Source organism: Rattus norvegicus, chromosome 2 (assembly GCF_036323735.1).
Source record: "Rattus norvegicus strain BN/NHsdMcwi chromosome 2, GRCr8, whole genome shotgun sequence".
NCBI classification, from domain to species: Eukaryota; Metazoa; Chordata; class Mammalia; order Rodentia; family Muridae; genus Rattus; species Rattus norvegicus.
The window spans coordinates 140573915-140589095 of record NC_086020.1 but is presented as its reverse complement, the minus strand read 5'-3'; the positions used below and the strand labels follow the sequence as shown (position 1 = coordinate 140589095).

Below are 15181 nucleotides of genomic sequence, written 5' to 3'. Positions count from 1 at the left end.
TTAAAATTGATGGAAAATAGTTTATTTGGAAAAAAGGAAAAACAAACCGAACACTTCCCTCTAGTCAAGTGATCAAAGAACCTTTGATTCTTTATGCAGTTGGGCTTTGAGAGGTCGACTATCAATCTGTGAGAATGGATGCTTACGGCAATTCTGCCAATTAACTAAGTACCACAGACAGGACAATGACCTCAGTCCCACATCCAGGATCAATATAAATCCCTGTGTATATATAACCAGCTTTTAAATATATAATTTATTATTACTTTATGTCCATTGTTTTGCCTGCGTGTATATCTCTGTGGAGGGGGGGGGTCAGAAGCTTTAGAGCTCGAGTTACAGACAGGCGTGGGCTGCCATGTGGGTCTCAGGAATTGAAACCTGGTCCTCTGGAAGAGCAGCCGGTGCTCTTAACCGCTGAGTCACCTTTCCAGCCCTTTCTCTTTCCTTTTCTAATAGAAAATATTACATTTTACAATTCTCTGGAATACTTATAAAGTATGTATATGGGTCATTATTTTATTCCCCTAATCTTATTAAAATAAGATTCTATTTTTAGAGCCTAATGAGAGCTTTCAAATGATCTAGCACTATGAAATATTAAAGAGATAAATTCATCTATTACAGCTGCATTCATCAAAATAAATGAGACTCATGGTAGCCTGAAATGCCACATGTAAAATACCACATTTGATAGCTGCTGAGAAACACAGGAAGTTGAAAAGATTATAATTTTTTTACTAAATGCAAGAAAGAGTCAGATTAACTATAAATATCATAACTTGTCACATCCTCATGAGAAATGTAAGAAACGAAGAGCTGTCAGACTCATAGAGAAGCATAACACCCTTCCAGTCTCCCGAGAGAACAAGAACACAGGGCCAGGGGGATGGCTCAGTGGGTAAAAGTGTTTGCCTCTCTAGGTAGGTGGTGAGCTCAATCCCTGTAATGTATGTAAATGCTGTGATGTGGTACAGGAGTCTGCAATCCCAGGGACCACAAGTCAAGCTCAGAGTCAGAGATCGGATTACTCGGAAGCTCGAAGGCCAGCTCATCTGAAGTGTGCAGCCCTGTGACAATAAAAAAGAGAGATTCTGCCTCAAAAATAAGGTGGAAGACAGGAACTGACACCCTCTGTGTTCTACTCCATGCCTCCCACTCATACTCAAGAGGGAGATTAGACTGGGAGCCTGGAACTGCAAGGGTTCTTTGTGTGGGCAAGGTATAGGGCCTGGTTCAGGTACCTCTCATATAAGGAGCAAACTGCTTACTTAACCCGAGGAAAGGCATTGTCCTGGGTGTCAGGTTTATAAGAACAGCCAGTGTCTTGGATTATGGCTGCAGGAGATCAGGAAACTAAATGCTCCGGCAAAGTTTGACTGCCATAGAGTGAGGGCAGCACCACAGACCTCAAACCATGAAGCTTATACAGAGGCCCCGTTGTGACCCTGGACTGGAATAACGATGCCCTCCTCCCCCAATGTTAGCATGCTAGCACTAACATCCTAACTAGACTACCCTCTGAGACTGTCTAAATAAAGTAATCCCTCGAACTTTCATGTCGGGGTGGGGCCATAGCTGACAGTTTCAAGAAAGGAAAAACACAGAACTGAATAAGATGAGCTGGATTTCATAGCTGGTAGGAAACTTAGAATTTACTTTGTATAATGAGGAAAACCCTTTGGTACACAGGACAACACTCTCCTCTTGCACACTGAAGGTATATTTTTCCCTGGTACAATGAATGGCAGGATCTTGAAATCCAGTCCATGGGCACAGTTTACATGAAAAGACAGCATAAAGAAGCAGTGTGACATTCTGCTGTGTTGCTAGTTAATGGAGACACTAGGATTGGGTTTGAATCTCCAAATGTGATGGCCAGAACAACAATTTCTTACTGGGCGGGTCCTTCAATACCCACTATTTATTTCATTGTATGTAAAATTGTGCCAATCCCCAGAGCTCAGAAGATATGCAAACAAAACCATTGATTGGCTTATGTGTTTTCTGTTAGCTTTCAGTAGAACACAGAGAGATGAGAAATGCTATGTAAGTCAGATGGGTACCAGGCAACATTGGGATTCTATGACTTTCAATTAAAAGATTCTATCACAGTTGTGAAAGACTTACAAGCATTGTTTCTTGCCACCAGTACAACTGCAATGTTTGATGGTTAAAATAGCTGACATTAGATTAAGATCTGTCATCTACAAGTAGACACAGACTTGATCCGGCCCTGCCTCAGAAAGGGTGAATCAGATCTTTGACAGGCAAAGCATGAAAAGATAGCTTCTGGCCAAATGCGAAGAGTTCTCTGGAAATTGTGTTGCTCTGAAATTGATGGAGACAGACATTCTACCCTCCAGTCTAGCATGGCTTTCAGTGTGCCCTCTCAGGAGAAATTTTGGCAGGTTATGGAAGCCTAGTCCATGTATCTCTCTAGAGGAGAGTTCAGTCTCTCTTCGTGCATTTGCAGTTCAGTCGTTTGAACTTCTATGTATCATCAGATGTAGCAGATCTTAAAGTACCTGCAAAGCCATCAGAACATTGATGTCAGAGGGCAGAGAAAGCCCCGTGGGGAGCAGTGAGAGAAGCAGTTGTAACCCCACTCCGTGGTTAGATTTCAGTTTAAGAGGTCTTTAAAAGGTAGGTCCAAGGAAATGAAACTTCACCTGGCCTATAGCCAAGGTTTCTTAAGGCTAACGATCCTGAAACCTGTAAGGCTTCTGTGGAGTCCCTAGGGATGGAGCTCATGTGACCCTCCTCATCACTCAGCATCTCACCTCACTACAGACACGAAACAAGGGGAAACAGATATGGATAAAACTGTTTTTTTTTTTTTTTCCGGAGCTGGGGACCGAACCCAGGGCCTTGCACTTGCTAGGCAAGCGCTCTACCACTGAGCTAAATCCCCAACTGGATAAAACTGTTAATTAGTGATGTGACTCTTCAAGAACTCATATCAAGACTCTAACTTTATAGATAGCATTATCAATTAATGCTTACTGATTAATGAGTGAAATAGTTTTAGAAGATTCATTCTTTAAAGAGGAATTTATTCGTTTATATTTGTATGAGTTTTTGAACTCTCTCTCTCTCTCTCTCTCTCTCTCTCTCTGTGTGTGTGTGTGTGTGTGTGTGTGTGTTTATATGTGTGTGAAGGACTTGGATCCCCTGGAACCAGAGTTACAGTTGATTTTGAGTCTGTTCCGGGAACTGAACCTGTGACCTCTGCAAGACCACCTAGTGTTCCTAAGTGTTCCTAACTGCTGAGCATCTCTTCTGCCTTGAACGCTTTTTATTTTTCAAGCCCCAAGTTGGAGTATCATCTTATAAATGCCCTTCTTGCCATACACCTGCTTGATGGCTGTTGCCTTTTAGTCTGCTGTAATCACGTTAGTGAAATGCCAAGTTCTATCTGTTCTGGCAACAGCCACCACATTTTTGAACAAACAAGCCATTCAAAAACAAGAGGGTGCTAGTACAAACCAAGATGCATCCAAAGAGTTAACTATTCGTGGAAACGGAAAAAAAGTGGGAGAGAACAAAGCTTCAGGGAACTTCTGTCACAATGTGTTTGTCCTGTTCCCACAATGGAACATTTCAACATTGTGTTCTCTCTCTCTGTCTGTCTGTGTGTATTTATATACAGATGACACAATTTCTCAGTCCTGTGGTAGAAGTCTTGTTACAGGCCTTGAAGTCAAGAGTATGGACTCAGGATGGAAACAGCACAAGGAGAATGGGTCCTGGAAGTCCCATTCAGACATGCTCTGGGGGTTTGGATGTTTGTCCTTCTTGTTTGTTTCTTTTTTAACCTCTCCAGCTGCTTGCTGTTCACGCAGAAATACTTGAGGGGTTTATCCTGAACATGGTTGTGAGGATGCAAGGGAATAGGCCACCTCTGACTTCACACTCATCAGTCAGTTCAGATTTCAAGCTTTGGGGTATAACCATGTCACTGGGAGGGCTCTTTGGTCTTACCCTCTCTTGCTGTGGCTGTGTACACAGCCCTAAACAAACAGCAAGGCATCTTTTCACCAGAGTTATCCCCAAGGGCTTACTGTTCAAGGCCCAGAGCTGTTGAGGCTGACATCTATAGCCCCTTTCCTGAAGACAGAGGTGCACCGTGAGACTTCAAATCAGCAAAGATAGAAAGAACACAAAGAATTCCTCATGGCTGGAAGTTTCCTTTGCTTTTTGAATCAGGGAATTGAACTGTGTCTTTGGGCTCAGAAGGCTGTCTCTGTCCGAGATGATAATTGTATTACTAGAAGTTATTTTCCTTAATGGAGAGTGACATATACCAGATCCCCCAAGAGACATTAAGTTAAGGGCAGCTTCTAGGGTCCTGAAAACCTCGATGGAAGATGAAAGCCCACAAAACTCCCTTTCTGAAGGCAGCTCAAAGGAAGCTATAGATGACCTCCTGTTGGCAGGTTACTGTACTCTCTGAGGATACTTTCTGCTATCCCACACTTGCCCCCTCCCTTGTCATACCCCACAAAGAGAAAGCACTGGGAAGGGAGATAAGTAAGCCACATTGTTCTGACTGTGCATTCTTTGGTGGGGGAGTAAATATTAGAGACGTACGAGAGTGACTACCCCTTAACATTTCCTTAATTCAGTGAGGGGAATGCCAAGAAAACCCCCGAAGCCTGAGGATTATACAGCAAGAAGAAACGAATACTCCACACTCCCTGATGAACCATCTTCGTGACAATTAACTGGTATATTTCTTTCTTGGTCTGGTTCAACACGGGAAAGGGAAAACCAGGCAGTTTGTATAAGTGGGGCAGCTAGTGGCAGCCTGAACGCTTACTGTTCTGTGTCTGGGTTTGCAGTACTTTTTTTTTTTTTTTGCTAAGTCCATGTAGGATGCAGGAAAAGCTGTGTGTGGCTCTTCTTGCCAAACTCAAGAGAGACTTGTAAGGAGCACAGAAGACTACACAGACTAAGTAACTGCAGGGTATACAGTGGTTGAGGGACTATGAGGTGTCAGACAGAGTTGAATCTGATGCTGAGGCCCCTCCAGTACTCAGGCACAATAGGGCCATCTACAGAGTGCACATCCCTGGAATGTCGACATGTCCATTCCTGGCACAGGTATTCAGTGATTCCCAGAAAGCCGGACATCCAGGAAGAGCTATGGCCTGAGTGCTGGTTGGTTAGTAAAGACCTATCTCCTGCTGTCAGCTGTCTTGTCTAAGGCAGCAGGAATGGAGAAAAGCAGAGATCTGTGTACCGTGGGACTGGAGTCAAAGCATGGGATATATGTAGATGAACACATCCAGGTCCTTCAGGACATGGGCCAGTCTTTCATTAAGAAGATAAAATCTTTAAAGTATTTATAAGTTTAAAGCTTTTAGAATAGATCCAGTTCTTTGCTGGTTGGATTTAAGGCCTACTCTACAGGAGGAAACACTAACTGTACTGTAAAGCAGGCTTGGGAGTTCACAGGCCCTGAGAGTAGACTTACTATTGTTTTTCTGATAAATGGGCGCAATATCAAACTGACCTCCAAATCCATACCTCTGTACCCACACACTGGTGAAGCTCTCAGACCTCATCAGAGAAGCACCGTTGTGTAGTGGCTTACCCAGAAACTCACAGTTGCTCTAAGTGCAGAGAATACCAGTGGAGTTAGCCATAAATGGGGCATCTATACCACTCCTTTTCCTAGGGTTCAGGGGCCATTAATAGGAAGGGGGAGGAAAGACCTACGAACCAGAGAAACCGGTGTCTTCTGGGCATGGCAGGACTTCTGTGCTCACAAACTCATGGCAGCTGTGGTTGCCTGCACAAGACTCGCACAAGACCAATCCCGTCAGCATTCTAGAATAAGGAGGAAAGAGCAAGAGCTCTGTCCCCTAACTAGAGAGCTATAAATAGCTGATGGCTTTGGGAGAGGCAAAGTCATTTTTTATGAAGGTTGTGGCTCCTGATAGGTTGACCACGTCCTGGTGGAGAGACCCACGCCAGGAGGAGCACATGGCCCGCACAAATCAGACTTGAAGGGTGATTACAAGAAGAAGATACAAAGTTATAAGTTAGGGAGGTGAGGATGGACCTGGGGGGAAATGGGGGAGATTCTGGGAGGAGCTATGCAAGGAGTTGAAGAGAATCTGAAGAAAACACACTATGAGATTCTCAAACATTTAGGAAAATGTTAACAATAAAAGAAGCTGGTCTTACATCTTAATAACTCAATGTTTCAGGAAGTCTGTGTCTAAGAGGGATCTCATTCAAAAATAGAGACAGGCTCTGTAATTTAGGTGGGCCGAGTGGAGTGGCTGGAAAAACTAAGACTACTTTGCATCTAGATTCTGGGGAGTAGAGTGTTTCATAATTGTCATATGAGAACTAAGTCTGGAATGAAGTCTTTTTCCATAATTGTTTCTCGTCCTTGAGTGTGTTTAAGTACCTCTGCAATTTCTGAATCAACTAAGCAAGAGGACAGCTTAAAGTCTCAACTTACTGAAAATAATTCCCAGTGCTTCTGACTGTCGTCAGCAGACCGTCAAGAATGGCTGATGAGATACTAATGGGAATAATTAATCTGTGTTTGAAGACATCTGAAAACCCTACGTCTCTGTGGTCTTGTCCACTATTTTAGCAGTGGAAATAAAAATTTAAGAAAACAAAATGAAGGAAGCCCATAGTTTCAGTTTAGTAAAAAGAGGTGCCATGACAGTCTCAGGCGGAAGTGAGAATATATGACTTGGTTCTGATAGTTAACACCTAAACGTAAGTGTTTAATAATTAATTAGGAAGTCTGGCTGATGTAATAGCATTTTCATAGTATCTTCTTTAATTTCAATGCTTCCATGAAAAAATCACAGCAGAATATTTAAATTGATGGGAAAACAACAATGTTTCTTTGCTCCGGTTGCCTTGTCAGTGATTAGCAGAAGCTGTATGAGGTACATCTTTAAAATGTGTGCATTTTCACTGTGAAGATTACCACATTCCACTTAAGATGAATTCTCTTTAAAAAACGATTAACCGAACAAGACACCTTTCACATGTGTGTATCTCTCAACCAAAGTTTAAATGTTAAGAATGTTCTTACAATCAAGGGAACTTAACTTTATGCTCCAGAAACTGAATCTTCGAAACTAGAAAGCAAACAGGTACACTTACAGTGTACCTCTCTTCCGCTTCCTCTCTCCCTCTCCTCCTCCTCTCCTTGCCCTCCTTTTCTTTTCTCCCTTTCATCTCTCTTCCTCCTCAATCCCCCCTCCCTTCCCTTCCTCCAAGACATTGCTTATTTTGGCACTAGAGAGCCACAGTGTTTTAACCCAGTGGGAGCGATGAAGGAGAAGACAGCAGCAGAGCTATGGGGTGGCACAAAGGATTCAGTGTGCAAAATGTGATGCTTGCTACTGGAGTGGCCAGTGTGCCTCCTGGAGCGTTACACCTCTAATGAAGTGTATGCTCTACTCAGTCACATTGTACCTGTGTAAAGGCACAAAGAGGCGGGGGATGGTGCACATGTGTGCAGAGTTGGTGTTCTAGAAAATTCCTGCTTCCTGTAATCCTGTCTCTCCCATTCCCAGCACAGTGTCTCACAGAGAGACAAGGTTCTTTCTTTGGAGGCCCTGGGATTTGTTGTATTAACAGGCACCTGCTGGCCCTTTGATTCTAGACAAGGAATGACTTTTGAAGCCTGTCTCCTCTCTGGAAAATCAGCTATTCCCATCATTTAATATAGCCAGATGGAGCAGAGTTGCTGTGACATCCACAGCAGAATGTGCATTCAAAATTTTCAGCATCAATGTGGTTGTGCAACTATACTCATTATTATAATTTCTAACTAAGGAAAACCAATTCAAGTGCCATCCAACCCTTTGACCTTTTTATTTTGGTATCTAGCTTGCTTTTCGTTATTTTGTCTTTTTTTTTTTTTTTCAGAGCTGAGGACCAAACCCAGGGCCTTGCGCTTGCTAGGCAAGTGCTCTACCACTGAGCTAAATCCCCAACCCCTAGCTTGCTTTTCAATATGCATCCCCTTCCTATCTATACGAGGTACCAATATTCTAAGAAGCTCTGTAGGTTTCAGTTTTGGGGTGTTAAATTTGACACGTGCTGTCATAACCTGACAGAGGTCATTTTCCCCAGTTACTGTAAATCAGTAGGTGAACAGACAACAATTTAAATATTTCTAAATATTGTATATCTTGATAGTTTACTGCACATAACTGTATACAAGCAGTGCTGTCCCACCAGCACAGACAGATAAGCAGGAAGATAGGAAAAATGTGTCATGCTGTAATGGTTGACTGGGTTTTGTTTGTCTGTTTGCTTGTGTGATATTACAATAGTCCTTCAAAATACCAAGGGGCTGCTCTGCCATTGTGTTCGGATCTGTAGCTGACTGCAGCTCAAATGTTGAGCGTTGTGCCACGGGGGAGGAGTGGAAGAGATCTATGTGCTAGTTTCTTATAATTGTAACACCATTTTGAGCCGATTCAGAGACTAGATGCTTTAGAAGTAAGGCTGAAATTATGAGTCATTGAAGACATATGATCTTAGTGACAATTTGTAAAACAGGGATCACTGATGTATGACTCAGTGGCAGAATGCATGTTTAACATGCAGGAGACCCTGGGTTTACTCTGTAGCACCAAAAAAGGGGAGGAAACAAAAAATGATCACAAGATTAAAATTATACATATATGTGTCACAATAAAAATTATACATACATACATATATGTATAATAATGTATATATGTATGTAAAAGGGTCACAGAAAGATGATTGTTGGTTTTTACGAGTGTCAAGAGGAGAATAAGATCAACATTATTAAATCCATGTCACCTGTTTGGCAGACTTAGTTGAAAATTTTCAGACTTCTTAACTTCAATGTTTTAAGTTATATAATATACAGTAAATGAGGGAAATGAGAAGCCAATGTTGCTAAAGAAAAATTGCTAAAGCAGCCTGCGACCCAGGCAAGCTGGGTAATGTGGATATTATGGGCACGTCTTGCTTTGTGGCTAGCAATTCTCCAGGCCCTATTTTTAACAGAGCCGAGATTCTGTTCTCTGCTCCATCATCTCCTCACTTCACCCTTCTCGTTGTGCTCGCAGAGCACAGATTTGCATGCTGTCTGACTGTGGCATATTCTTAGGCATGACTTAACGCCAATCACTTCAGCAGCCATTTTACTTTCTGCTGGGAGCAAAGCATTATTTAATATATGACAACCCTCACCGAAGTGCTACTTTTATGGAAAAAATGCTATCAATTTTGCAAGTTTTTGCTAAGTTAATTATATAAGTGTATATATACATATGTCTATGTACATGTGTGTGTACATGTGCATGTGTGTGTGTATTTACTTTTGTGTTATACAGAAAACTATGGAACATTTTTTTACCTGTTACATTTAGTTATTATGGACCTTGAGTAAAAACTCAAACTGGTTTTTGGGAAGGTCTGAAAACTAGTATCACTAGTAGTAATTTTTTCTTTAATTTTATTTATGTGTATTAAGTGTTTTCCTACATGTGTTTATATACACTATATAGAACACACAGACACACACACAAATATAAGTGTCTTGCAGAAGAGCCAACCCTCCCTTGGAACTGGAGTTACAGATGGTTGTGAGCTGAGCTTCTAGGTTGGTGTTGGGAACAGAACCATGATCCTCTGCAAAAGTAGCCAGTGCTCCTAATCATGGAGTCACCTCTCCAGCCCCAAGTCATTCTATTTTATTGTTATAAATTTAGAACCATACAGGAAATGAAACTAAAGATGTCTTACTTCATCAGCTATCAGCCTTGGGCAAAACGTATGGATGTTTCACTAATGCAGCCATCAAATCAGACTACATATCTTTAATCTAGATCCCGTGTTAGTAGAAAGACCTCAGTACTCCTGCCCCAGTGCCATCTTCTGCTCCCTTTTGAGAGCAGTAATTCCCTCTCCCTAATGACAGCAGCTCAGTAGACTTGGTGGAACATCAAATGCCATCCAATGAAAGTCCTTTCCCTTTCTTGATGAAGGTACCAAAAACCCCGAGGGCTTGTGACTTCTTATCATTTAAGTCCGCAGAGGCAGTATCTCCATAGCATCCCAGTAATGGCTCACAGCCCTTATAATTCTGGGTCCTCTAAAGCACTGTACACCCAGCCTTAGCAAGGAGGCTCTCAAGACTCAGCAGTATCTCTCTCTCTCTCTCTCTCTCTCTCTCTCTCTCTCTCTCTCTCTCTCTCTCTCTCTCTCTCTCTCTCTCTCTCGATCTTCCTGATCCATAAACACGTATCACAGGCCCTGCTGCTGAAGAGAGATAATCATTCACATACTTTTTAATTTTTTTTAAAAAAATTATCTTTTCACTCTAAAAGCTTTCAGATCAATTTGCTCCCCCTAGTCATATTATCCTGAAAAGGCTGCCTCTAGCAGATACTTCAGCTCTTTGGAGTGATAATACATGTAAGACTATACATTAATCACCGAGTGTCTCTGATAGCATTTCTTTCATCCACCTGCCGAGGAATACGCTGCTACAGATTTAATACACAGCAGGAGATCAAAGGTGGTTTTAACTTCAAAGTTAGGTGTTTTTATTTTTTTATAATATTTATCATTTTCTGCAATTCTGATCATTAATTCCTTACTGATTCTCTCCAGTGAAATTTAAGCTCCATCAGGCCAAGTGCCTTTCGCTTGCTATGTAGCTGTCCCAGCCATTACACTCTTTTAGGTATCCAACGTATAGTCATTGATTTCATGAAGACTAGCAATGAATAATACACACACACACACACACACACACACACACACACACACACACACACACACACACATATATATATATATATATATATATATATATATATATATATATATAATACTATATATGCTCACAACAGGCTGCACCTGTAAGGTTTTCCTCTAAAAGTTGTATATTCCATTTGGGGAGTCAGGATTTTTAGACATCTAGTGTGAGTTATGAATACATAAGATATGACCTCTTAAGTGCTTTAGTAAGAAGTACCCTAGAAAGTTTCTCTTTGAAGAAAATTAACATAAATTATGTCCCTTATGGGAGATAATTTGATTGACAGTGGTAATTTCGTCTTACTATCAACTTCATTGCTATAATGATGTTCTGAGGAATTACAGATCTAAACTTTTCTTTTACTTTAAATAAGCACATCAGATAAGTCAGGACTGACTCTAAAGCTCACTTGAGACGGTATTTACAAAGAAGTAGTAACATGTAAAACAATTTCACATCACATACTGATCTTCACTACCACTTATACTAAGGTTTAGGACTGAAGGTGGGTCACCTTCTTTCCCCCAGCTAGTCCTCATATTAGAGTCCTTGCAGTTTTGAGGTTAACCCAAGCAGATCTCCTGGTATTATGAATCATGAAATGTACCATGCTGGGTCTGAGACCAAGGGAAACTGAGAAAATATGCTTTCTCAGCAAACCACAGTAGGGTGCAGAAGAGGATAGTTAAAACGCAAATTCTAAGCATTGACTACAGTAATGGAAAGGAACCAAGCACAGTTTTTTAATAAGTAATTTACTCTGATTGTAGCAATTCTAAAATAATTAGCTATCTCTGGTACCGTGGAGATTTAATTTTTTTCTATTGTTTAATTTCCTATTTCTCTAACTATAGAATTTACTGAGAAAAACAATAGATGAAATATATAACCACACATAGATTCAGTAGCTCTTTAGAGACACATACTTATCTAGTGGAAGGCATATAAGAAAACTAGGGGTTGCAGGTCTAGTTCAGTCAGTGGCAGGCCACCTGCTTGCCCCTGTAAAGGCCCTGGAATCAGATGACAGCACCGGAAAGAAGAGATTATGGTTGGCCAATGGGACACATCAAAAAGATGCGGGGGGGGGGGGGGAGCAAGGCACAAACCCTGAGACACTTGTGTGATAAAGAGTCATCAACCCCTGTAATCCTGCAATCTAAGATCACCTTTCCTGCATTGCATCTGAGAGCCAGCACAACACTTGGCCAAACATTTGTTTGATTTGGGAGATGAGGTCTTAGAGCTCCCCTGGGCAGAACCTGTGCGAAATCTCTCCCTCCGCCCCAAACATTAGTGACTATTCTTTCTAAGCAACAAAATTCCACGGCAGAGACACGTTCGTTATGATATTTTCTATAGTAACACATTTACCCAGGACCCACGGTAATATCATCCACTCCACGATGGTTGGTGGTGGACCTTGCCTGTTCAAGTCTGACCTGTCGATGTGCTGAGAGGCTAGCAGCAGCAGAAACAAAAAGGTCAGATAGGAGGCTGTGTGGCAGATAAACTTGATAAATGGCTTTCTGATGAACAGTCCAAGTGGGCTTTTGGGAGCTATCAGGTAGCACACGGAGAAGACGGGGAAGAGTAGTCCTATTATGAAACATGTCACCATCTTCACCGCCCAGTGTCTTCTCCTCCAGCCTGGGAACTCATCGTACCAGCGGGAAGCGAGCAGCTGCTGGCAGTTGGGCTGAGCAACAAACTAGGAGGAAAGGAGAAGGAAAATTAGGTCCCCGTTGTATGTAATGACCTCAGTTCATCAGGAAGAACTCAGAGACGTCCTTACCCTTTACCAAGTAGTTTTAGTAAAAGATAATGATGTCCTCAAATATTTTCCCTAATTTCATTTTAAAATCAAATTTTAACAAACCATGTATTTTTTTGGGTAAAGCAATAGTAGAATTTAAAGACACAAGCTGTGGTTCACCTGATCTTAGAGTAAAATAACCAAACATAACCAAACAAGTGAAGCCATTCTAACAAAGACCATGCAATGGGCATTTATTGAACTCACGGTACAGTGCTGTGTGCTAGGCTTAAATGAAGTCAAAATGGCGACCTTGTACTGGAAAGGGAGGCAGAAGGAAGGGATAGGAATGCACACAGTGTTCTAGTCTTATTCTCTGTTGTTGTGATCAAACACTCAAAAGCAATTTGGGGAGGAAATGATTTATTTAGCTTGCAGGTTACTGTCTATTATGCAAGAAGCAGAGGTAGGACTTGGGGTGGTAACTCAGGGAGAGACATGGGGGAATGCTGTTCATTGACTTCTTATCTGTCTTTCTTACAAAGCCCAAGCCCCCAGGCACAGAGTTCCTGTTCCTAGCAGGCTGGGCTGAATTAGCAATTTAGAAAATGCCCCACAGACATTCCTACAAACCGACATAATGGAGGCTGCACTTCATCTGACATTCCCCTTTCCTAGGTTTGCCTGTGTCCCTGTCAAGTTGACAAAAACTACTCAACACACAAAGGATATCCTACCTACAAAACACGGCCAAAATAGTTAAGAAAACTTACACAGATGGGATATGAAATAAAAGTGTTTGTGTCACAGTTTCCTGCTTTAGTTATTTATCATGACATTACATGCAATTTTCATTTCAGTTTTTCACTTTACATTATCTATCATATGCACACATGGATTTCGTTCTCATAGAAACAAATGTATTTTCAACTGGGTCTGGTTAATAGAAAAATAAGCATATAATAGTATGAACAAGCTAATGAACATTGTCACAGCTGAGTTTAGTAGAAAGATCACTAAGCATATTATCATATATACTAATCAATTATTATATACAAACGATTTTGCAAACATTTTACCCAGTAACACACTTAAGGTGTAATATATATATATATATATATATATATATATATATATATATATATGCATCTTTTTCCTCTTAAATGAGGAGAGAAGAAGAGTTATAAGAAATCACTATTATTATTCAATATTTCAGATCAAAATGGAGTGTTTAAATATTCTGTCCAGGTTTCTTACACACAAGTTTCTTCTTCACAGTAGCTGGCACCCTGGCATCATATGAACGGAGTTGCAAATGATCAGGGATGCCTTTCAGAGAGAAGAAAGCCATTCAAGACAAAACCCGGCAGGGGAGTACCAGCCTACACTGGTGGTGAAGTGTGCAGTGGGTGTGAGGAATGGTGGTGTAATTCTGCATGAGGCCAATACTTAATACGACCCTTGAGAAGAACTGTTGACATCAGAAAATAGCTTTCTCTGCATGCAAACTAGATGCCTGTCCTTTCACGGTTCTCTTTGCCTTTCTCCACATTCCCCACTCTTCCTCAGTCATATGGACCTGGTAAGACATGTCTCTGCCTCCTTTCAGATGGTGCGCAAACAAAAAATCCCTGGGTGATGAGAAAGGACGCTTCCTAGGGAAGAAAGAGAGGCAATGGAATGAAGGACTGAGAAATCCAGTATCCGAGGTGTTCCGCCATGTTGGTTAGATGAATGGTAGTTGGTCTTGTTCTGGACAATTACTAACCCAAGCATGTAAGAGTGTGCAGAGAGACATGAAATAAAGAGAAATTTTATGATACTGACTTAAGTAAATACTGATAAATCAAAGCATTTCCTCCAAGTAAGGGTCAGGAGGGCGATTTGCTTTTTTATTGTTACTATTTAAGTGTCTTTAAGACTCTGTAGAGAGGAAAGTTTGAATTTATATCAAAGAATCTAGACTCTCACTTGTTTTTTGGCCAAAGTCAGAAGTGAAAACAGAGTCCTGATGCATTGACAGAGTTCTCCCCAAATGCCCAACAGCCCCTAACAAGCTCTGTTGCTTCTAGAGCTCCACCTGCTACACAATAGTCTTCTCAACAGCCCTTCCCATACAATCTAACATTTCATTTCCCATGACAAAATAGTCTTCAGGAATTCGAATGCAGCAGAGGTTAAAATTTTTTTTTGTTGAAAATTTTTTAAATATTCATTCATTTTATTTGTGTTTATGTTTGCCTGCATGAATGTCTGTATACCACGTCTGTGCTTGGTGGCCATGGAGGACAGAAGATGGGGTCTGATTCCCTAGAACTGGAGGAGTTACTGATGGCTTGGAACCACCATGCGGATGTTGGGCTCTCTGCAGGCTCAACAGTACTCTCCACCTCTGAGTCAACTCTACAGCACGGTTAAAAAATTCTTAATAGAATAGAACTGAAGCCACTGAAGATAGAAAAATATGACTGTAAAGGGCTATGATCTCATCAGATTTCATGCATAAACAGATCAATCAAGAGATTGCACAGAGAATAACACATTTCATATCCTCTGGGAAAATGGAAGAAAGGTTTAGAGGTGTGTCAGCATGGTCTAAATGAAGTTAGGCTCACAACTCTACCCCTCCTGAG

The 15181-nt window shown here is 41.2% G+C and overlaps 1 protein-coding gene across 6 annotated transcripts in view; it reads right to left on the bottom strand.

Annotated features, from left to right (window-relative positions):
• Positions 1-15181, bottom strand: part of Trpc4 (transient receptor potential cation channel, subfamily C, member 4) — a 171716-nt gene that overhangs the window by 40461 nt on the left and 116074 nt on the right. For 5 of the 6 annotated variants that reach the window (XM_039103271.2, XM_017591143.3, XM_006232356.5 and 2 more), the window contains one exon: positions 12167-12503. In XM_039103271.2, coding sequence (XP_038959199.1) covers positions 12167-12503 — 337 coding nt within the window. Of the gene's footprint in view, positions 1-12166; positions 12504-15181 lie in introns of those variants that run through there. The other variant, XM_039103272.2, reaches the window with a different exon arrangement.